The sequence below is a fragment of the Nerophis ophidion genome, linkage group LG13 (genome assembly GCF_033978795.1).
Source record: "Nerophis ophidion isolate RoL-2023_Sa linkage group LG13, RoL_Noph_v1.0, whole genome shotgun sequence".
NCBI classification, from domain to species: domain Eukaryota; kingdom Metazoa; phylum Chordata; class Actinopteri; order Syngnathiformes; family Syngnathidae; genus Nerophis; species Nerophis ophidion.
Window position 1 is genome coordinate 57,759,446 of NC_084623.1, and position 24,062 is coordinate 57,783,507.

General features: G+C 38.0%; 1 protein-coding gene across 1 annotated transcript in view; it reads right to left on the minus strand.

Moving 5' to 3' along the window:
• The window catches only part of dync2h1 (dynein cytoplasmic 2 heavy chain 1), a 256,786-nt gene that overhangs the window by 37,810 nt on the left and 194,914 nt on the right, over positions 1 to 24,062 (minus strand). The window contains 7 exon segments of the mRNA XM_061919267.1: positions 537 to 612; positions 2,147 to 2,232; positions 2,345 to 2,414; positions 4,830 to 4,940; positions 13,920 to 14,045; positions 14,148 to 14,308; positions 23,905 to 23,977. Coding sequence (XP_061775251.1) covers positions 537 to 612; positions 2,147 to 2,232; positions 2,345 to 2,414; positions 4,830 to 4,940; positions 13,920 to 14,045; positions 14,148 to 14,308; positions 23,905 to 23,977 — 703 coding nt within the window.

Below are 24,062 nucleotides of genomic sequence, written 5' to 3' on the forward strand. Positions count from 1 at the left end.
AAGTTGGTAGCGTTGATTAAGTGTGTAGTGTTGATTAAGTTGGTAGCGTAGAGTAAATTGGTAGTGTAGAGTAATTTGTTAGTGTTGAGTAAGTTGGTAGTGTTGAGTAAATTGGTGGGGTTGAGTGATTTGTTAGTGTTGAGTAAGTTAGTAGTGTTGAGTAAATTGGTGGGGTTGAGTGATTTGGCAGAGTTGAGTGAGTTGGTAGCGTAGGGTAAGTTGGTAGCGTAGAGTAAGTTGGTAGCATTGTTAGTGTTGAGCAAGTTGGTAGCGTTGAGTAAATTGGTAGTGTTGAGTAAGTTGGTAGCTTTGAGTTAGTTGGTAGCGTTGAGTAAGTTGGTAGTGGTGAGTAAGTTGGTAGCGTAGAGTGAATTGGTAGTGTTGAGTAATTTGTAAGTGTTGAGTAAGTTGGTAGTGTTGAGTAATGTGGTAGCGTAGAGTAGAGGTATGCACTCCCAGGTGTGGGGGTTGGTAGTGTATGGGTTGCAGGTTGCAGTCGTCCCTAATGAAGTGTCAGCAGGAAGTGAGGTTCTCACCTTCAAACAACCTGTCCAGGATTTCAAAACCAGCACGCAGGTCTGACAAGGAGAACTCATAGAACTTAGTCCAGCCCTAAAAGCAGAGGGGGAAGAAACACGTCACACACTTTGGAGCATTTCAACCATGGAGGGAAACAACACACACACACACACACACACACACACACACACACACACACACACACACACACACACACACACACACACACACGCACACACACACACACACACGCACACACGCACACACACATGAAGGATACAACTACAGACATGAACAAACATATATATACATGTGGATTTAAACTAACTACATCCTTGTGTTCCATGTGTTCTTGTTTGTGTTCTTCATGTTCTTGTGTGTGTTCATGTTCTTGCTTGTGTGCTTCATGTTGTTGTTTGTTTTTCATGTTCTTGTTTGTGTTCTTTATGTTCTTGTTTGTGTTCTTCATGTTTTTGTTTGTGTTCTTCATGTTCTTGTGTGTGTTCATGTTCTTGCTTGTGTTCTTCTTATTGTTGTTTGTGTTCTTCATGTTCTTGTTTGTGTTCTTCATGCTCTTATTTTTGTTCATGTTCTTATTTGTGGTCCGTGTCATTTTATTTCTTTTTTTGTGTTGTTATGTGTTCTTTGTGTTCTTATTTCTGTTCTTCCTGTTCTTGTTTGTGTTCTTCATGTTATTGTTTGTGTTCTTCATTTTCTTGTTTGTGTTTTGCATGTTCTTATTTGTGTTCTTCATGTTTTTATTTGTGTTCTTCATGTTCTTGTTTGTATTCTTCATGTTCTTGTTTGTGTTCTTCATATTCTTGTTTGTGTTCTTCATGTTCTTATTTATGTTCTTCGTGTTTTTATTTATGTCTTCGTGTTCCTGTTTGTGTTCTTCATGTTCTTGTTTGTGTTCTTCATGTTCTTATTTATGTTCTTGTTTGTGTTTATGTTCTCATTTGTGTTCCGTGTGTTCTTGTTGTTGTGCTCGCGCTCTTGTTTGGGTTCTTTTTCTTCTCTGTGTCCTTATATGCGTTTTTTGCATTCTTATTTATATTATTCTTTCCCTTGTTTGTGTTCATGTGTTCTTGTGTGTGTTCCTCATGTTCTTGTTAGTGTTCTTCATTTTTCTTGTTTAGATACTTCATGTTTTTGTTTGTGTTCTTCATGTTCTTGTTTGTGTTCTTGTTTGTGTTCTTCATGTTCTTGTTTGTGTTTCATGCGTTCATGTATTCTTTATGTTCTTATTTGTGTTTCATGTTCTTGTTTGTGTTCTTCTTGTTCTTGTGTTCTTCATACTGTTGTTTGTGTTCTTCATGTTCTTATATGTGCTCAGTGTGTTCTTATTTGTGTTCTTCATACTGTTGTTTGTGTTCTTCATGTTCTTATATGTGCTCAGTGTGTTCTTATTTGTGTTTTTCATGGTCTTGTTTGTGTTCCTCATGTTCTTGTTGGAGTTCTTTTTGTTCTTGCTTGTGTTTTTGTTTGTCGTGTTCTTGTTTGTTTTCAAGTGTTCTTGTTTGTGTTCTTTGGGTTGTTGTTTGTGTTTTTCTACACTGAATTCTTCTCCACACACACTTTGCATGGACTGGATGACGGAACCCTGAGAACCATGAGAGAGTGTGACCTGAGGGATGTAGTTGCGTCTCTCCTGGCAGACGGCGTGGAACCAGGCCAGGCAGAAGAGGGACTGAGCTCTCAGCAGTTGTCCCCCTGAAGACAAACATGCAAGTCAATCATGTCTCACCATCTTCTGACCGCCATCTTTTTAAAGTGAGAATGCACAATCTAAGGATGGAGAGTGACCACGTGGAGGCAAGCAGACCTCTACTGATCTGTTCTGGAGACCAGGATTCATAAGTCCTGAGGAGGTTCCTCTTCAGCCCAGGAGGATCCTGCAGACATGGACCACAGCAAGTAGCAAGGTCACACACAAAGAAGAACTGGAGTACATTATTCAGGCGTATTATTGTAAATGATGCAATAATACGGCAGGGCCGGATAAAAAAGGGAGAGGGCAACTTAAATGATGTTGCAGACCACGTAAAATGATGTAGTAGGCCACATAAAATGATGTGGTAGGCCACAGAAAATGATGTGGTAGGCCACATAAATGACGTGGTAGGCCACATAAATTACGTGGTAGGCCACATAAAATGACGTGGTAGGCCACGTAAAATGAAGTGGTAGGCCACATAAAATGACGTGGTAGGCCACGTAAAATGAATGTGGTAGGCCACATAAAATGATGTGGTAGGCCACATAAAATGCTGTGGTAGGCCACATAAAAATGAAGTGGTAGGCAACATAAAATGATGTGGTTGTTCCACGTAAAATTATGTGGTAGGCCACGTAAAATGACGTGGTAGGCCACGTAAAATGATGTGGTAGGCCACGTAAAATGATGTGGTAGGCCAGTTAAATGACGTGGTAGTTCCACGTAAAATGATGTCGCAGACCACGTAAAATGATGTGGTAGGCTAGATAAAATTATGTGACACGACACATAAATGATACAGGGGTCACTTTAAAATAAAGCGGTGGCTCACATAAAATGAATTGCTGGACCACATAAAGTAATACAAGGGACCAGAATAAAAAAGAAACAATAACACGGCAGGGCCACATAAAGATGCAGCAGGCCACTTAATTGATGTCGCAGACCACGTAAAGTGAAGTGGTGTGCCACGTAAAATAATGTGGCAGGGCCAACTAAATCATGCTGTGGACTAAGTAAAAGTATGTGGCAGGACACATGAATTAAAACTACATAAAATGATTCAGTGGGCCACATAAATGATGCTCAGGCCGTGTTAATGCAGCAGGGCCACTCAAAAAATGCAGTTGGCCACTTAAATTATGTGGCGAACCACGGAAATTGACGCCACAAGCCACGTAAAAAACTCTCCAGCAGAACACTTCAAATAGTCCAACAGACCACTTAAACGCTGTGGGGGACCATGTAAAATGGAGCGGTGGGACAAAAAAAATTATGCAATAATACGGCAGGGCCGAATAAAAAAGGGAGAGGGCAACATAAATGATGTCGCAGACCACGTAAAATGATGTGGTGGACCACATAAAATAATGCTGCAGGGCCACATAAACATGCAGCAGGCCACTTAAATGTTGCAGACCACATAAAATGATGTGGTGGACCACATAAAATAATGCAGCAGGGCCACATAAACATGCAGCAGGCCACTTAAATGTCGCAGATCACATAAAATGAAGTGGTGGACCACATAAAATAACGCGGCAGGGCCACATAAATGATGCTGTGGACTAAGTAAAAGTATGTGGCAGGACACATCAATTAAAAGGATGCAGAGGATGAGATAAAATGAAACAGTGGGCCACATAAATAATGCGGCAGGGCCACATAATGATGCTGTGGACTAAGTAAAAATATGTGGCAGGACACATAAATTAAAAGGATGCAGAAGATGAGATAAAATGAAACAGTGGGCCACGTAAATTAGGCGGCAGGGCCACATAAATGAAGCGCCAGGGCCACATAATGATGCTGTGGACTAAGTAGAAGTATGTGGCAGGACACATAAATTAAAAGGATGCAGAGGACGAGGTAAAATGAAACAGTGGGCCACATAAAATAAGTGGCAGGGCCACATAAATGATGCTGTGGACTAAGTAAAAGTATGTGGCAGGACACATCAATTAAAAGGATGCAGAGGACGAGATAAAATGAATCAGTGGGCCACGTAAAAATTATGTTTGTAGACAACATAAAATAATGTTGCAGGGCCACGTAAACATGCAGCAGGCCACTTAAATGTCGCAGACCACATAAAATTAAGTGGTGTACCACATAAAAAAATGCGGCAGGGCCACGTAAACATGCAGTAGGCCACTTAAATGTCGCAGACCACATAAAAGGAAGTGGTGGACCCCACAAAATATAGCGGCAGGGCCACCTAAATGATGCTGTGGACTAAGTAAAAGTATGTGGCAGGACACATCAATTAAAAGGATGCAGAGGACGAGGAAAAATGAAACAGTGGGCCACGTTAAATGATGCTCAGTACACTTAAAATGATGTGGCACATCAAATTAAATGCAGCAGGGCCACATAAAAAATGCACCGGGCCACTTAAATGATGTGGCAGACCACATAAAATGCACCGGGCCACTTAAATGATGTGGCAGACCACATAAAATGGAGCGGTGGGCCACCTGAAATGATGCTACAGGCCAGATAAATGATGGCGGCATATGACATAGAGAAGACACAAGTGTTTTCCCTGACATGGCAAATAATGATGATGCAGGTTCCAGACCCTGGCGTGTACCTCGTATGTGATCTTGAGACTGGACTGCAGCAGGATGGGAGGAAACCTGGGGTGGACCTCGGATGTCATCCAGAGGCGGAAACCTCCCGTGGGGCGAAGGGCGTTCAGCTCCTGTGAAAAGGGGGCGGGGTCGTACTTCAGTCAGGTAAGGCGTAGGAATGGTCACCCAATACGGCACTTTGGTGTCACGTCAAAGATGGCAATTGGCGACCACTCCAGCAGCACTGAGAGCGGGCTCGGGCAAACTAACTCCAGGTAATGTTGCAATTGTCAATGCCGACCAAGGAATTGACTAAAAAAAACACTAACGTCAGTAAAGTAAGGCTCCACTTTTCCAAAAACTTGATGCTAATATTCATTGGCTTTGCTATTGACATGCTACTGATTAGCATTAGCGATTTTACATGGCGATTTCAAATTTGTTAATAAAAACTACAACTAAGACACACGTTACAATCCAACAACTGGTGTACTTAGTACAATACTTACAGTATTAACACCTTTGAGGGCGCGACAAAAACCCAGATTGAGCCGAGACTGAGCTGACTGTCCAGCACAACATGAAGTAAACACGACTGCCATCAAACTGACAAATGACACTCAGACATGTGTCAACAAAACAAGATCAAACAACAGGACAGCAGATGTCTAAACCAGCTCATTTATGAATGTTTATATCACACACAATTATTATTTATTAACAAATCCAAAAGTAGCAAGGTTGAGTAGCGGTATCAGGAACCGGTACCGTATCGTTTCGACTGTCTCTGGCATGGCGTTTACAGTTGTTAGGCATTTGTCAAAACTAATGTTGAGTCCCACTTCTCTGTGAGCACTTTGAGTGTTTAGAAAAGCACGATATAAATCTAAGTTATTTTAATGTGAAAGCGAGGACCAGTGATGCCTGATGGGAAATTATCCTACCAGACTATATATATATATATATATATAATATATATATATATATATATATATATATATATATATATATATAGACACATATACTGTACTTATACTGTACACGTATAAACTGTGTGTATATATATATATATACATACTATACATATACACATATATAAATACAGTATATTTGTATGTATATATATGTAGACACATATATATATTGATAAATGTATATAGATATGCACACACACACACACACACACATATATAAGTATAGACATACACACATATATATACTCATATATACGTATGTATTCACATATATACACATACATACATATATATGTATATATATACATATATGTATATATGCATTCAGAAATATGTTTATACACACATACATATATACATATAAGTATATGTACATATATAAACACATACATAGATACATATACATATTTGTATACATACGCATATACACACATATATATACTGATATATATGTATACATACATTCAGATATACATATGGGTATAGATATATACACAAACGTATATATACATATGCATACATATACATATATACACATATATACACATATTTATATATGTATATTTATATATACATATATATATATATATATATATATATATATACAGTATACGTGTGTGTCTTTTTTTTTTTCTTCTTTGTCATGAAAAAGGGAGGTTTTTGTGGTTGGTGCACTAATTGTAAGTATATATTGTGTTTTTTATGTTGATTTAATAAATAAAATAAAATAAAAAAAAATATATATATATATATTTTTTTTTTTTTTTAATGAAAATTAATAAAAAATTATTCTGTGGCCCAGTACCAATCGGGCCACGGACCGGTAACGGGCCGAGGCCCGGTGGTTGGGGACCACTGCTTTAAGGTACAGGGGGGCATTTCCATGGAGGCGCTTATTTCCCAAACTTATAGTCTTGTAAATACGATAGGTAGTTGTAGTTGTATATATTTTTCTTTCTCTGTGAATAACAACAATATTTACCAATAAGTGCATTCGGTTTGTGTTTTTTAAAACAATAAAATGTCAAATATAATTAATACAATTCTTCTTATATTGTGAATAAATCATTAAATGCACCAAATTGATATTAGACTGATGAATACATGCAAAGTGTATATAGAGTAGGTATATATATATATATATATATATATATATATATATATATATATATATATATATATATATATATATATATATATGGGCTTCACGGTGGCAGAGGGGTTAGTGCGTCTGCCTCACAATACGAAGGTCCTGCAGTCCTGGGTTCAAATCCAGGCTCGGGATCTTTCTATGTGGAGTTTGCATGTTCTCCCCGTGAATGCGTGGGTTCCCTCCGGGTACTCCGGCTTCCTCCCACTTCCAAAGACATGCACCTGGGGATAGGCCCCTCCCACTTCCAAAGACATGCACCTGGGGATAGGTTGATTGGCAACACTAAATTGGCCCTAGTGTGTGAATGTTGTCTGTCTATCTGTGTTGGCCCTGTGATGAGATGGCGACTTGTCCAGGGTGTACGCCGCCTTCCGCCCTATTGTAGCTGAGATAGGCGCCAGCGCCCCCCGCGACTCCGAAAGGGAATAAGCGGTAGAAAATGGATGGATGGATGGATGTATATATATATATATATATATATATATATATATATATATATATATATATATATATATATATATGTGTGTGTATATAACAGATAAACCACAGAAACCTCGACTATATATATACATATAAATGCATATACATACATATATATACACAAGTGTATATATATATATATATATATATATATATATATATATATATATGTATATAAAAGCAGCATTTCTTTCATTCTGTCCTGGCTGCCCTTGCTCCATGCCCCCATCATTCCCTTGTCACGCTACTTTTTCATTTCAAGCCTGACTGCCTCCACCTCCACCTCATTGGCGGCTGGGTAAGAAAAAGGGAGCCGTGAAGAGGAACAGACGGAGAGTTTGGGGCTGAAAGGGGGCTCTGCATGAATGGAAGAACTGATATCTGGGACGACGTGAGAGAAATAGTCAAAGTGTAATTAGAGAAGCAAATGCCCCTCCCTTAAAGACGCAGTCACCAGGGGAAGTGGACACTTTATCACAACATCCGGTCTATTTAAGACGACTGACTGTCAATATGCACAAATAATAGTCAATAAGTATAATGTGAATAAGTATTTGGATTACGAAGAAATTGCTATTTTTTTGAGGACCAAAATTGACACGGTGGTGTATTTAATGACATATTACGTCATATTAGCTGTTTACGTACGTGAGGTGACAAATAAAGCCGGCATAGATTCATGCTAAAGTCCATAAATAAATTAGGGATTCACCGATTAATCGGTAACCGAATATATTCGGCCGAATATGGCAAAAAAAGCCACATTCGGCCTTCGGTGGAATGAGTTAAGAACAAGGCCGAATAGTGGCGTTGGGATATGTTGTGTACCTGTATAAGTGTATGAGGTTACAATGTTGTGTACCTGTATAAGTGTATGAGGTTACAAGCACATATGTTGTGTACCTGTATAAGTGTATGAGGTTACAAGTACATATGTTGTGTACCTGTATAAGTGTATGAGGTTACAAGCACATATGTTGTGTACCTGTATAAGTGTATGAGGTTACAAGCACACATGTTGTGTACCTGTATAAGTGTATGAGGTTACAAGCACATATGTTGTGTACCTGTATAAGTGTATGAGGTTACAAGCACATATGTTGTGTACCTGTATAAGTGTATGAGGTTACAAGCACATATGTTGTGTACCTGTATAAGTGTATGAGGTTACAAGCACATATGTTGTGTACCTGTATAAGTGTATGAGGTTACAAGCACATATGTTGTGTACCTGTATAAGTGTATGAGGTTACAAGCACATATGTTGTGTACCTGTATAAGTGTATGAGGTTACAAGCACATATGTTGTGTACCTGTATAAGTGTATGAGGTTACAAGCACATATGTTGTGTACCTGTATAAGTGTATGAGGTTACAAGCACATATGTTGTGTACCTGTATAAGTGTATGAGGTTACACGCACATATGTTGTGTACCTGTATAAGTGTATGAGGTTACAAGCACATATGTTGTGTAGGCTACCTGTATAAGTGTATGAGGTTACAAGCACATATGTTGTGTACCTGTATAAGTGTATGAGGTTATAAGCACGTATGTTGTGTACCTGTATAAGTGTATGAGGTTATAAGCACATACGTTGTGTACCTGTATAAGTGTATGAGGTTACAATGTTGTGTACCTGTATAAGTGTATGAGGTTACAATGTTGTGTACCTGTATAAGTGTATGAGGTTACAATGTTGTGTACCTGTATAAGTGTATGAGGTTACAATGTTGTGTACCTGTATAAGTGTATGAGGTTACAAGCACGTATGTTGTGTACCTGTATAAGTGTATGAGGTTACAAGCACATATGTTGTGTACCTGTATAAGTGTATGAGGTTACAAGCACATATGTTGTGTACGTGTATAAGTGTATGAGGTTACAAGCACACATGTTGTGTACCTGTATAAGTGTATGAGGTTACAAGCACGTATGTTGTGTACCTGTATAAGTGTATGAGGTTATAAGCACATATGTTGTGTACCTGTATAAGTGTATGAGGTTATAAGCACATATGTTGTGTACCTGTATAAGTGTATGAGGTTACAAGCACGTATGTTGTGTACCTGTATAAGTGTATGAGGTTACAAGCACATATGTTGTGTACCTGTATAAGTGTATGAGGTTATAAGCACATATGTTGTGTACCTGTATAAGTGTATGAGGTTACAAGCACATATGTTGTGTACCTGTATAAGTGTATGAGGTTACAAGCACATATGTTGTGTACCTGTATAAGTGTATGAGGTTACAAGCACATATGTTGTGTACCTGTATAAGTGTATGAGGTTACAAGCACATATGTTGTGTACCTGTATAAGTGTATGAGGTTATAAGCACATATGTTGTGTACCTGTATAAGTGTATGAGGTTACAAGCACGTATGTTGTGTACCTGTATAAGTGTATGAGGTTACAAGCACATATGTTGTGTACCTGTATAAGTGTATGAGGTTACAAGCACGTATGTTGTGTACCTGTATAAGTGTATGAGGTTATAAGCACATATGTTGTGTACCTGTATAAGTGTATGAGGTTACAAGCACATATGTTGTGTACCTGTATAAGTGTATGAGGTTACAAGTACATATGTTGTGTACCTGTATAAGTGTATGAGGTTACAAGCACATATGTTGTGTACCTGTATAAGTGTATGAGGTTACAAGCACATATGTTGTGTACCTGTATAAGTGTATGAGGTTACAAGCACATATGTTGTGTACCTGTATAAGTGTATGAGGTTACAAGCACATATGTTGTGTACCTGTATAAGTGTATGAGGTTACATGCACATATGTTGTGTACCTGTATAAGTGTATGAGGTTACATGCACATATGTTGTGTACCTGTATAAGTGTATGAGGTTACAAGCACATATGTTGTGTACCTGTATAAGTGTATGAGGTTACAAGTACATATGTTGTGTACCTGTATAAGTGTATGAGGTTACAAGCACACATGTTGTGTACCTGTATAAGTGTATGAGGTTACAAGCACATATGTTGTGTACCTGTATAAGTGTATGAGGTTACAAGCACATATGTTGTGTACCTGTATAAGTGTATGAGGTTACAAGCACATATGTTGTGTACCTGTATAAGTGTATGAGGTTACAAGCACATATGTTGTGTACCTGTATAAGTGTATGAGGTTACACGCACATATGTTGTGTACCTGTATAAGTGTATGAGGTTACAAGCACATATGTTGTGTACCTGTATAAGTGTATGAGGTTACAAGCACATATGTTGTGTACCTGTATAAGTGTATGAGGTTACAAGCACATATGTTGTGTACCTGTATAAGTGTATGAGGTTACAAGCACATATGTTGTGTACCTGTATAAGTGTATGAGGTTACATGCACATATGTTGTGTACCTGTATAAGTGTATGAGGTTACAAGCACATATGTTGTGTACCTGTATAAGTGTATGAGGTTACAAGCACATATGTTGTGTACCTGTATAAGTGTATGAAGTTACAAGCACGTATGTTGTGTACCTGTATAAGTGTATGAGGTTACAAGCACATATGTTGTGTACCTGTATAAGTGTATGAGGTTACAAGCACATATGTTGTGTACCTGTATAAGTGTATGAGGTTATAAGCACATATGTTGTGTACCTGTATAAGTGTATGAGGTTACAAGCACATATGTTGTGTACCTGTATAAGTGTATGAGGTTACAAGCACATATGTTGTGTACCTGTATAAGTGTATGAGGTTATAAGCACATATGTTGTGTACCTGTATAAGTGTATGAGGTTACAAGCACATATGTTGTGTACCTGTATAAGTGTATGAGGTTACATGCACATATGTTGTGTACCTGTATAAGTGTATGAGGTTACAAGCACATATGTTGTGTACCTGTATAAGTGTATGAGGTTACAAGCACACACTTAATTGAGATTTACTTGAGCCTTCTGTTTACATTATTAGCATATCTACTGTGGCTAAGCAGACTTTTGCCAAAAGGACAATAATTCATTTGTTGCTGGTTTATCCACTTTAATGCACTTTATTTTTTTTTTGGAATGCATGTTTTGTTTGAAGGCCTAATATAAATGAAAACTTTGTGCTTTTTTTAAAAAGCAAAGGCTACTGGAATATTTTAAAAAAATTCAGTATTCAATAAAAAATTACTTTATTTGGAAAACATGTCTAAATATTTATTCTAGGCTATTTATGCAATATAAAAAAAATTGTGAAAAACTGCATTTATTATTCGGTATTCAGCCAAGCATTTTAAGTTTTATTTGGCTTCGGCCACAAATTTTCATTTCGGTGCATCCCTAATTCTTGATGTATCTTAAATTGCCTTTTAAATGTCTATTCTTGGTGTTGGATTTTATCAAATAAATTCCCCCCAAAAATGCGACTTATACTCCAGTGCGACTTATACTCCGAAAAATGCGGTAATTGTTTCTATTATTGTTGGTCATCCATCCATCCATCCATTTTCTACCGCTTATTCCCTTTTGGGGTCGCGGGGGGCGCTGGCGCCTATCTCAGCTACAATCGGGCGGAAGGCGGGGTACACCCTGGACAAGTCGCCACGCTCCATGACTAACTAACCCCGTTTTCAACACGAACGTTAAACTAAATAATATAGTATTTAACCCTGACTACCACACCAGTTCACTAGTCTTCAACTTTGTCATTAAACTACATGACTAACACATTAGTCTACAAACCTTGACATTGAACTGCATGACTACCTAATCTACTTTTCAACTGTATTGGTAAACTACATGACTAACTCTTCAACTTTGACATTGAACTACATAGCCAACTAACAAGTCTTAAACTTTGGCATTAAACTACTTCGCTAGTCTCAAAAGCTTGACTAAGCTTGATCACCTAACCTTGTATTCAACCCTAAATTTGATCTACATGACCAACCTGGGGGCTTCACGGTGGCAGAGGGGTTAGTGCGTCTGCCTCACTATTATTGTTGCAGACGGAATTTAAAAATACATGTTTTGTTTTAGATTCATTCAAGCTTCTTTTATTGGAGTTAAAACCATTGGTCCTTATTAGAGTCCGCAGGCCCAGGACCCTATTGAAACTGCTGTGTTTTATTATTATTCCGCACCTACGCGCTGTAATTTGACCCCCTTAACATGCTTCAAAACTCACCAAATTTGACACACACGTCTGTATAGCAAACCTTCCCAACATATTAAGCAACCAATCCCCCAAAATGAAAATTGCGCTCTAGCGCCCCCTAGGAAAAAAAATCACAGACAAAACTGCATGTAACTTCTGTTAGGAATGTCATAGCGACATGAAACAAAAACTCATATGTAGGTCTGACTTAGACCCAATTTTCATACACTCACTTCTTTCAGCAAAAATCTACAGGAAGTTGGCAAAAAACCCTTCAAAATAAAATTTTTGCAAAAAATGCCATTTTTGCCTCTTTGCGCTGTAATTTGACGCCTTTAAAATGCTTCAAAAGTCACCAAACTTGGCGCACACATAAGGACTGGTGAATATTGCGATCTAATGAAAAAACCAAACCCCAAAACTAAAAATTGCGCACTATCGTATTTTTGAATAAAACACTGAAAAAATGGCTCCTAGGAAGAAAACACAGACAAAATTGCTTGTAACTTCCGGTAAGAATGTCGGAGAGACATGAAACAAAAACCTCTATGTAGGTCTCGCTTAGACCTACATTTCATAGATTGACAACCCCCAACAAATATCAACAGGAAGCTTGCAATCCCCCCCTTCAAAAAAAAAACATTTGTAAAAACCGGTCACCTTTCTTCAAACATTATCTCCTCTGAGTGCGTTTGTTGTTTTGGCTTCAAATTCGCACAGGAGAGAGATTGAACCCTTGTGAATAAAAGTATAGAACAGAGTTTTGATAAGTTCTCAGGTTTTGATTTTACGCGCCTTCAAAGAACCCCTGTGCAAAGTCTCCTAAAAAATGTAATTTCTGCCTCTTTGAGCTGTTATTTGACCCCCTTAAAATGCTTCTAAACTCACCAAACTTGACACACACATCAGGTCTGGCAAAAATTGCGATCTGATGAAAAAACCTAACCTCAAAACTCAAAATTGCGCTCTACCGCCCCCCTAGGAATACAACACGGACAAACTGCTCCTAGGAAGAAAACACAGACAAAACTGCTTGTAACTTCCGGTAGGAATGTCAGAGAGACATGAAACAAAAAACACTATGTAGGTCTCACTTAGACCTACATTTTAATTAGTAACATACTTTAGCAAAAATCAACAGGAAGTTTGATATTTTCACTTCAATACAACAACTGCATTACTTTCACAATGCATTAGATTCTCAAAATAGTGGCTCCAAGGCGTCTTCTAACGCTTATTCGGCCGTGGGTCTCGGGGGCAGCAGCCAAAGGCGGACCCGACCAACGCTGCTTGCAGCTTTAAAGTTTTATTTGTTTATTAAAATAATTAGAACACCTTATGTAAACATTGTACAAATGCAATCTCAGACAGGAATATAAAAGACCTACTTTCTCCAGGAGGGGCAGCCATGCTGTGACCAGGTGGAGGTTCTTCAAGCAGAGCCATTCTCCGTTTCTGGAACATTCTCTGAGCGAGGCCAAGGCCACGTCCGCCTGCCCCTGACCCAGGGAGATCTGAGCAGACAGAGGAGGACGCTCAGTCTCCTCATCTTATTGGTGCTGCATGGGCAGACGCCACCAGCTTGGAACGGCCACGCCAACAACAAGCGACTCTACCTCGTGGTACTGGTTCCGACCCACCACGTCCACGGCCAGCTCCGCCAGTTCCTGGGAGGGGTCGGCCCCGGGCGAGGTGATGATCAGCACGGGTTCCAGCTCCAGGGTCTCGGCGTACAAACGCCGCAGGTTCAGAGGCGGAGGGGAGAGCTCGTTCATGCCTGAGGACAAAAAGGAACATCAAGGAAATCACATTCATTTATTTTTTATAGAGACGTTTCATTAAGACACGGGGCCAAACTGCCGGTGCCAACATGTATTTTGGTACTTTTCATAATAAAGGCGACCACAAAAAATTGCACTGTTGGCTTTATTTTAACAACAAATGCATGATATATTAAACATACTTTTTTTTTATTGCAATCAGCTTTAATGAATAAAACACTGAAAAAACTGCTCCTAGGAAGAAAACACAGACAAAATTGCTGCTAACTTCCGGTAAGAATGTCGGAGAGACATGAAACAAAAACCTCTATGTAGGTCTCGCTTAGACCTATTTGTCATAGATTGACAACCCCCAACAAAAATCAACAGGAAGTTTGCAATCCCCCCTTCAAAACAAAAGTTTTGTAAAAACCGGTCACCTTTCTTCAAACATTATCTCCTCTGAGTGCGTTTGTTGTTTTGGCTTCAAACTCGCACAGGAGAGAGATTGAACCCTTCTGATTAAAAGTATAGAATAGAGTTTTGATAAGTTCTCAGGTTTTGATTTTACGTGCCTTCAAAGAACCCCTGTGCAAAGTCTCCTAAAAAAATGTCATTTTTGCCTCTTTGAGCTGTTATTTGACCCCCTTAAAATGCTTCTAAACTCACCAAACTTGACACAAACATCAGGTCTGGCAATAATTGCGATCTGATGAAAAAACCTAACCTCAAAACTCAAAATTGCGCTCTACCGCCTCCCTAGGAATACAACACGGACAAACTGCTCCTAGGAAGAAAACAGACAAAACTGCTTGTAACTTCCGGTAGGAATGTCAGAGAGACATGAAACAAAAACCACTATGTAGGTCTCACTTAGACCTACATTTTAATAATCAACATACTTTAATCAACAGGAAGTTTGATATTTTCACTTCAATACAACAACTGCATTACTTTCACAATGAATAAGTTTCTCAAAATAGTGGCTCCAAGGCGTCTTCTAACGCTTATCCGGCCGTGGGTCTCGGGGGCAGCAGCCAAAGGCGGACCCGACCAACGCTGCTTGCAGCTTTAATTTTGTTTAGTTTCCCCTCATAGTATGTCCGTTCAGAGCGCTTCCTTTTTTGTTTTGCTTGTTTAATCAATAAATACCCTTTTTTTGACTGCACGCTACAAACTTCCGTCGTCTCCCACGACGCCCCCTTGACGCTGCTTTACATCAGTACTGTATTAAATCCACTGTGTCGTATTTAAATGTGGGACATGTTTACTCACGTAGGCTGAGGATGGGAGCATGTTGGATGAGGGGGGGAAAAAATGCTTGAGGCAAATGTAAATAAGAAGCCTTGATAAATGTGGTAATGGATCATCGGCCGGAAGACAAAGGAGGGTGGTCTAGCTTCAAAAGTCGGCTGTGATTATGGAGAAGCGGTAAAGCGGTCTGATAAGAGATGGTGAGGGAGATTAGGAGGGGACTCGTTATGCAAGACAGCGAGCAGACAAGTCAACCTTGTGGCACAAGAACACCTTGTCAGACCCCCCCGGTGTTCAGTGTGTGCGTGTGTGTGTGTGTGTGTGTGTGTGTGTTTTCCCACGCAACATACGGCTCTAATCCTGCTGTAATGCATTGAATCACAAATCCGATGCGAGCGACTAGTAGCACACAAGCTGTGATGCAGGAACCTATTAGATATTCATCTGTGAGTTCATTGATGCAAGTATTAGCCAAACACACACACACACACACACACACACACACACACACACACACACACACACACACACACACACACACACACACACACACACACACAATCTGTTGTTTAGTTCCTGTACAGTAGACAGCATAAACATGTGTTGTATACACAACATCACCATGCTTCTCATTACTTGTAAGGGTTTTTGCTGTGTTCCAGCATTTTGTTTTGTTTGTTTATTAGATAAATACCCTCTAACTGTGAGAGCCCTCTGAGCTGGACTCCATGTGAAAGGCAAAAGTCAGTTCCCTCGGGATTTCGTGGGCATTTTTTGGGTGATTGCAAAAAAAGTTTTTTTGGAACGTTGCGGCAAAAGTTAACCTGAAAAAGCACAGGATTGCAACAAAAATGGTAAAACATGGACCGTATTGACATTTTACTCTTTTTCTAGCACACAGACTTAAAATCACGGTAAATAATCACTTCTGTTGTTTGTCACACCATGCCGTGGTTTTTTTTTTTTTTTGGTCATTTTCTGGCCGTAGTTTTAGTTTTTGCGCTCTTATATTGTGGGGTGTCACTTCCTGTTTTTTCTTTCCTGCAGCAGCTTCAAGCCTCCACCCCCTCACCTGTTTTCTGTTTATAATTAGCACTCTTTAAGTTGAGCATTTGTCGGGACATTATTCAGCCCAAGTACGCACATACTTTGTGGACGCCGTCCGCTCCTCATTACTTGTAAGTGTTTTGCTGTGTTCCAGCATTTTAGTTTTGTTTCCCTCAGTGTGTCTGTTTGGAGCGCTTCCTTTTTTGTTTTGTTTTTTTATACAATAAATACCCTCTAATTATGAGAGGCCTCTGAGTTGGACTCCATGTGAAAGGCAAAAGTCAGTCCACTCTGGATTTCGTGGGCATTTTTTGGTGATTGCTAAAGCAGCTTTTTCTGAATTTTGCGACAAAAGTTGACCTGAAAAAGCACAGGATTGCAACAAAAATGTTAAAACATGGACTGTATTGATGTTTGACTCTTTTTCTAGCACACAGACTTAAAAGCACGGTAAATAATCACTTCTTTTTCTATTTGTCACACCACGCCGTGCCTTATTTTGAGGTTCTTGGTCATTTTTTGGGCGTGGTTTTAGTTTCTGCACTCTTATTTTGTGGGGTGTCACTTCCTGTTATTTCCTTTCCTGCAGTAGCTTCACGCATTTTCCCCCCCCCACCTGTTTTCTGTTTGTAATTAGCACTCTTTAAGTTGAGCATTTGTCGGGACATTATTCAGTCCAAGTACGCACGTACTTTGTGGACGCCCTCTGCTCCTCATTACTTGTGTTTTTGCTGTGTTCCAGCATTGTGTTTTGTTTCCCTCATAATCTGTCCGTTAAGAGCACTTTTTTTTTTTTTTTGTTTGTTTATTAGATAAATACCCTCTAACTGTGAGAGGCCTCTGAGTTGGACTCCATGTGAAAGGCAAAAATCAGTCCCCTCGGGATTTCGTGGGCTTTTTTTTTTTTGGTGATTGCCAAATCAGCTTTTTCAAATGTTGCGGCAAAAGTTAACCTGAAAAAGCACAGGATTGCCACAAAAATGGTAAAACTTGGACTGTATTGTTGTTTGACTCTTTTGTAGCACACAGCCTTAAAAGTACCGTAAATAATCACTTCTTTTTCTATTTGTCACAGCACGCCGTGCCTTATTTTGAGGTTCTTGGTCATTTTCTGGGCGTAGTTTTAGTTTCTGCGCTCTTATATTGTGGGGTGTCACTTCCTGTTTTTTCCTTTCCTGCAGCAGCTTCATGCCTTTTCCCCCTCACCGTTTTTCGGGACATTATTCAGTCCAAGTACGCATGTACTTTGTGGACGCCATCTGCTCCTCATTACTTGTAAGTGTTTTTGCTGTGTTCCAGCATTTTGTTTTGTTTCCCGCATAGTCTGTCCGTTAAGAGCACTTCCTTTTTTGTTTTATTTATTTAATCAATAAATACCCATGACGGAAACACCACAAAAATCATTTTTACTGTCTGCTCTATCGTCCACAGGACTGAGACATCCTTCATGTGTGTTTTACACTCGAAAGGTGTTTGTTTCTTGCAAACATTCATGTATGTTCCAGCGCAACATTTTGTGGGTGTATGAGGGACAATGAGAAATTATATATGTATATATATATATATATATGTAAAGTATGTCTATATATGTATATATGCGCATACTGTATGTATGTATATATACATATATATGTCTGTATATATGTATATACAGTATGTATATATATACACATGTGTGTGTATATATGTATATCTGTGTATAATTGTCTATAAATGTGTATATGTATGTATGTATGTATATATTCCAAAGACATGCACCTGGGGATAGGTTGATTGGCAACACAAAAATTGGCCCTAGTGTGTGAATGTGAGTGTGAATGTTGTCTATCTGTGTTGGCCCTACAATGAGGTAGCGACTTGTCCAGGGTGTACCCCGCCTTCCGCCCGATTGTAGCTGAGATAGGCGCCAGCGCCCGGCGCAACCCCAAAAGGGAATAAGCGGTAGAAAATGGAAAAAAATGGTATGTATATATAAAAAACATGTATGTATATATATGTATTTATGAATGTATGTATGTATATGTATGTATATATGTATACATGTGTGTATATATATATATACATACACATACATATATATATATAATATATACACACATACATATATGTATACAAACATACATACATATATATATATATATATACATACATACGTATATATATATATATATATGTATGTATATATATATATATATATATATATATATATATATATATATATATATATATATGTATGTATTTGTATATATACATGTATAAATCATTAATTTTGATTAGACAGTTACGGCCAAAATTCTATTGGACCAATTGTTGCTGACTGGCCAAAATATGTGGGGAAGTTGCAGGTTTTGGACAAAGTTGCAAGGATTGGTCGAATCGACATGACTTGGCGCCACGGCAATGTCACCAACTCCTGGAGGGACAGCAAAATAAATGAATCCCTGATCTTCCCTTATTGCGCCGAGGCTGCAATCTTCAGTGGACTCTGTGCCTGAGGAGTCCTTCAGAGGCTGAAGTCAAAGGTAATCAGCAGCCCGCATGTCAGAAGACACCCCAACACACTTCTTATGTAGGACCCCTTTGCTGCATCGCCATGGCAACACAAAGAACAACAGCGGTGGCTGCTGGGGGTGTGAACAAAGACACCTTGCTGCCTAATCAGTATGCTTGCTGCAAAGCAGCATCCAGGCGCTGGATTGCAACATTCACCTTGACTTTTTTTTTTTTTAACACGACGTCAGGAGGGAGGGGGGGGGGGAAATGGTTCCATGGTTTAAAAGCTTAGTGGAGGAAATAGTGCAAGCATGTGTTTGACATTGTCAGCACTACTTGTTTTGTGAGTCACACGCAGGGAAGAATAAATATCCCAAAGTAAGTCTTCTCAGAGGGACACGTGTGTGTGTGTGTGTGTGTGTGTGTGTGTATATATATATATATATATATATATATTAGGGGTGGGGAAATGAATGCGTTAATTACGAGTTTACATGCTTTTATTTTGTTAACGCCTTTTCTTAACAAGATGGCGTCGCCCGGCGTGGAGGGGCTCTTGGTAAAGATGCAACATTTGGCAAAAATACCGGACAATTCTGCAAATGTCCTGGCTGGCTTACAGCGTGGTCACTCCGGGATCACTTACGACCGCCAGACAATTCTGGATGTGGATAGATCGGGCCGTTTTGGACTGAATGAGGCGTGCTTGCTAGAGCGGCTAGCTAGCATGGGAATACTTTGCCGGCTACATCCAGCGGCCTGTGAAGCAGCGGAGTATATGTGTTGTCTGTCTATTTATCAATAATGCAGACCAGGAGTGTTGGCTGAGTTCTTAACGTTTGCTTTCAGAGCGTGCATATCACAACATACAAGATGCCGTCATGGCGACACAACCTATACATGCTCCTCACTCCTGTTGCATGCTGGGTAGGGTAGTTCTTTTATTCCCTGGCTCATAACATCACAATATAGTACCATGTATATGATGCCTTCAGTTTATCAAAGCACCAAGCAAACAATCGGAAAATTCCCATCATATCAATTCCTAGATATGGTCATAATTATTTTAAGTGCACTACGCAGAATAAACACAACATTATTAATATTGCTACTATGGATAGTTTGATCAAAAATTCCCTAAAACAGCCCACTACCTATAATATAGGTTTTTTAAACATAAGATCCCTGATAAAAAAAAATGTTTCTGCTGTTACCTCAGAAATTGCCTGTTCAGATGTTATGATTGTGGCTCAGAGATTTGTATGTAGATTATATTTATTTTCCATAACAAACAGGATAACTCAATAAGCTTAAATGTTTATATTTACATTTTTGGAGTTGATTTTCATCAAATATGCTATTTAACTGCTACTGTTTAACAAGGACTGATTTAAATTGTGTTTGCACAACAAATGTTTTGGCGCTTTTGTTGATGTGGGAGAATATTCCAATAAAGGTGCACTACACACTACTTTTGAATTCATTATTGGGCTTTGTGTATACAATGCAGTTAATCGCCATTAATCGGAGAAATAGTGCGATTAACTTCGATTAAAATTTTTAATCGTTGCCCAGCCCTAATATATATATAATTACTTTGCATGCAGCTGGCTTTTGGCCCCCGGTTAAAATTCTTAAGCCCAATGCTGCCCCCCAGTCAGAAAGTGTTGGACACTCCCATTCAGCTTCTTTCTTCATTGTTACAGTCGTGTATATTTGTTAGGTCATTAAATCGTCAAGCAAAATGTGTAATCAGCCCAGGGCTAGAATGTAGTGAGAGAGACAGAAATAAGCAAGGTGATGTCAAACACTGAAGACAAATCCAAAGTCAACAGCAGCTGTGAGCCGAGAGAGAAGAGAGACTAACAAACAAACATCTTGATGCACACAAGGACTCATCCTCTTTGCATCTTGACACATCTTTGATGTGTAAAGATGCAACGCAGGAGAGGAAGACAATGGGCTAACAATCCATAACAAGCGAGGTGGGGACGTGGACTACTGGGACGAGAGAAATGGACTCAATAAAGTTCAGCACAAAGAATATTGAAGTGCACGCCACAGTCCTGTCTGCTGTCATTTGGTGCACTTTTCATACTGACACACTAAAGGTGACCCTCATCTTTTGCTTCAGCCTGATTTGGAGGTCAATAAGGATGCATACAGAGGACCTGGAGTTGTTGGTGCCGGTTCTTAATGAGCTCACTTCCTGAAGATTCTGGACTCAGGATACTCTTAGTGGTCATGTTTGTTGCAGCTGACCCATGTAGTTGTGACACGCTCGAACATTCAGTGCAGCTGCCTCATGAATATATGTCAACAGTACAACTGTAAATAACAATATATAAATAATAAATGTCTGTGTTTATCTGGAAATAACAATATATCAACAGTACATGTCTGTGTTTATCTGTAAATAACAATATATCAACAGTACATGTCAGTGTTTATCTGTAAATAACAATATATCAACAGTACATGTCAGTGTTTATCTGTAAATAACAATATATCAACAGTACATGTCTGTGTTTATCTGGAAATAACAATATATCAACAGTACATGTCAGTGTTTATTTGTAAATAACAATATATAAATAATAAATGTTAGTGTTTATCTGTAAATAACAATATATCAACAGTACATGTCAGTGTTTGTCTGTAAATAACAATATATAAATAATAAATGTCAGTGTTTATCTGTAAATAACAGTATATCAACAGTACATGTCTGTGTTTATCTGTAAATAACAATATATCAACAGTACATGTCTGTGTCTATCTGGAAATAACAATATATCAACAGTACATGTCTGTGTTTATCTGTAAATAACAATATATCAACAGTACATGTCTGTGTTTATCTGGAAATAACAATATATCAACAGTACATGTCTGTGTTTATCTGGAAATAACAATATATCAACAGTACATGTCAGTGTTTATCTGTAAATAACAATATATCAACAGTACATGTCAGTGTTTATCTGTAAATAACAATATATCAACAGTACATGTCAGTGTTTATCTGGAAATAACAATATATCAACAGTACATGTCTGTGTTTATCTGTAAATAACAATATATCAACAGTACATGTCTGTGTTTATCTGGAAATAACAATATATCAACAGTACATGTCTGTGTCTATCTGGAAATAACAATATATCAACAGTACATGTCAGTGTTTATCTGTAAATAACAATATATCAACAGTACATGTCTGTGTTTATCTGGAAATAACAATATATCAACAGTACATGTCAGTGTTTATCTGGAAATAACAATATATCAACAGTACATGTCTGAGTTTATCTGGAAATAACAATATATCAACAGTGCATGTCTGTGTTTATCTGGAAATAACAATATATCAACAGTACATGTCTGTGTTTATCTGGAAATAATATATCAACAGTACATGTCAGTGTTTATCTGGAAATAACAATATATCAACAGTACATGTCTGTGTTTATCTGGAAATAACAATATATCAACAGTACATGTCTGTGTTTATCTGTAAATAACAATATATAAATAAGAAATGTCAGTGTTTATCTGTAAATAACAATATATCAACAGTACATGTCAGTGTTTATCTGTAAATAACAATATATAAATAATAAATGTTAGTGTTTATCTGTAAATAACAATATATCAACAGTACATGTCAGTGTTTGTCTGTAAATAACAATATATAAATAATAAATGTCAGTGTTTATTTGTAAATAACAATATATCAACAGTACATGTCAGTGTTTATCTGTAAATAACAATATATAAATAATAAATGTCAGTGTTTATCTGTAAATAACAATATATAAATAATAAATGTTAGTGTTTATCTGTAAATAACAATATATCAACAGTGCATGTCAGTGTTGATCTGTAAATAACAATATATCAATAATAAATGTCAGTGTTTATCTGTAAATAACAATTATGTAAATAATAAATGTCAGTGTTTATCTGTAAATAACAATATATCAACAGTACATGTCAGTGTTTATCTGTAAATAACAATATATAAATAATAAATGTCAGTGTTTATCTGTAAATATCAATTATGTAAATAATAAATGTCAGTGTTTATCTGTAAATATCAATTATGTAAATAATAAATGTCAGTGTTTATCTGTAAATAATAAATGTCAGTGTTTATCTGTAAATAACAATTATATAAATAATAACTGTCAGTGTTTATATGTAAATAACAATTATATAAATAATAACTGTCAGTGTTTATATGTAAATAACAATTATATAAATAATAACTGTCAGTGTTTATATGTAAATAACAATTATATGAATAATAACTGTCAGTGTTTATATGTAAATAACAATTATATAAATAATAACTGTCAGTGTTTATCTGTAAATAACAATTAGAATTAAATCTGCAAGCAGCGTTGGTCGGGTCCGCCTTTGGCTGCCGCCCCCACGACTCAAGCCCTGGTCTTAGTCAGGAGATAACGTATGAAAAAAGGTGACGGGTGTTTACAAATCTTTTATTTTGAAGGGGTAATTTTTAACTTCCTGTTGTTTTTAACTGAAATATGTAAATCATTAAAATGTAGGTCTAAGTGAGACCTACATAGAGGTTTTTGTTTCAGGTCTCTTCGACATTCCTACCGGAAGTTACAAGCAGTTTTGTCTGTTTTCTCTTCCTAGTAGCAGTTTTTTCTTTGTTTTATTCAAAAATTGCGCTAGAGCAGGAGTCCTTTGCAATGGGCCTGGCGGACCCTAAAAATACCGGGGTGAGCCTGTGGGCCACACTCTGGACAGGGCGAGCCAGGGAGAAGGCGATATTAAAAACACTCACCCAAGGCCTGCGAGGCGAAGGCTGTCATGGCGCTCTGAAGTCGATCCGGTCTGACCGCCTGGACCAGCAACAGCTGAAAGGGACAAAATGGTAGTAAAATGGTCAATAATGCATCAGTTGGAATATTTCCATACAGGTTTAGATCGAGTGATATCGGG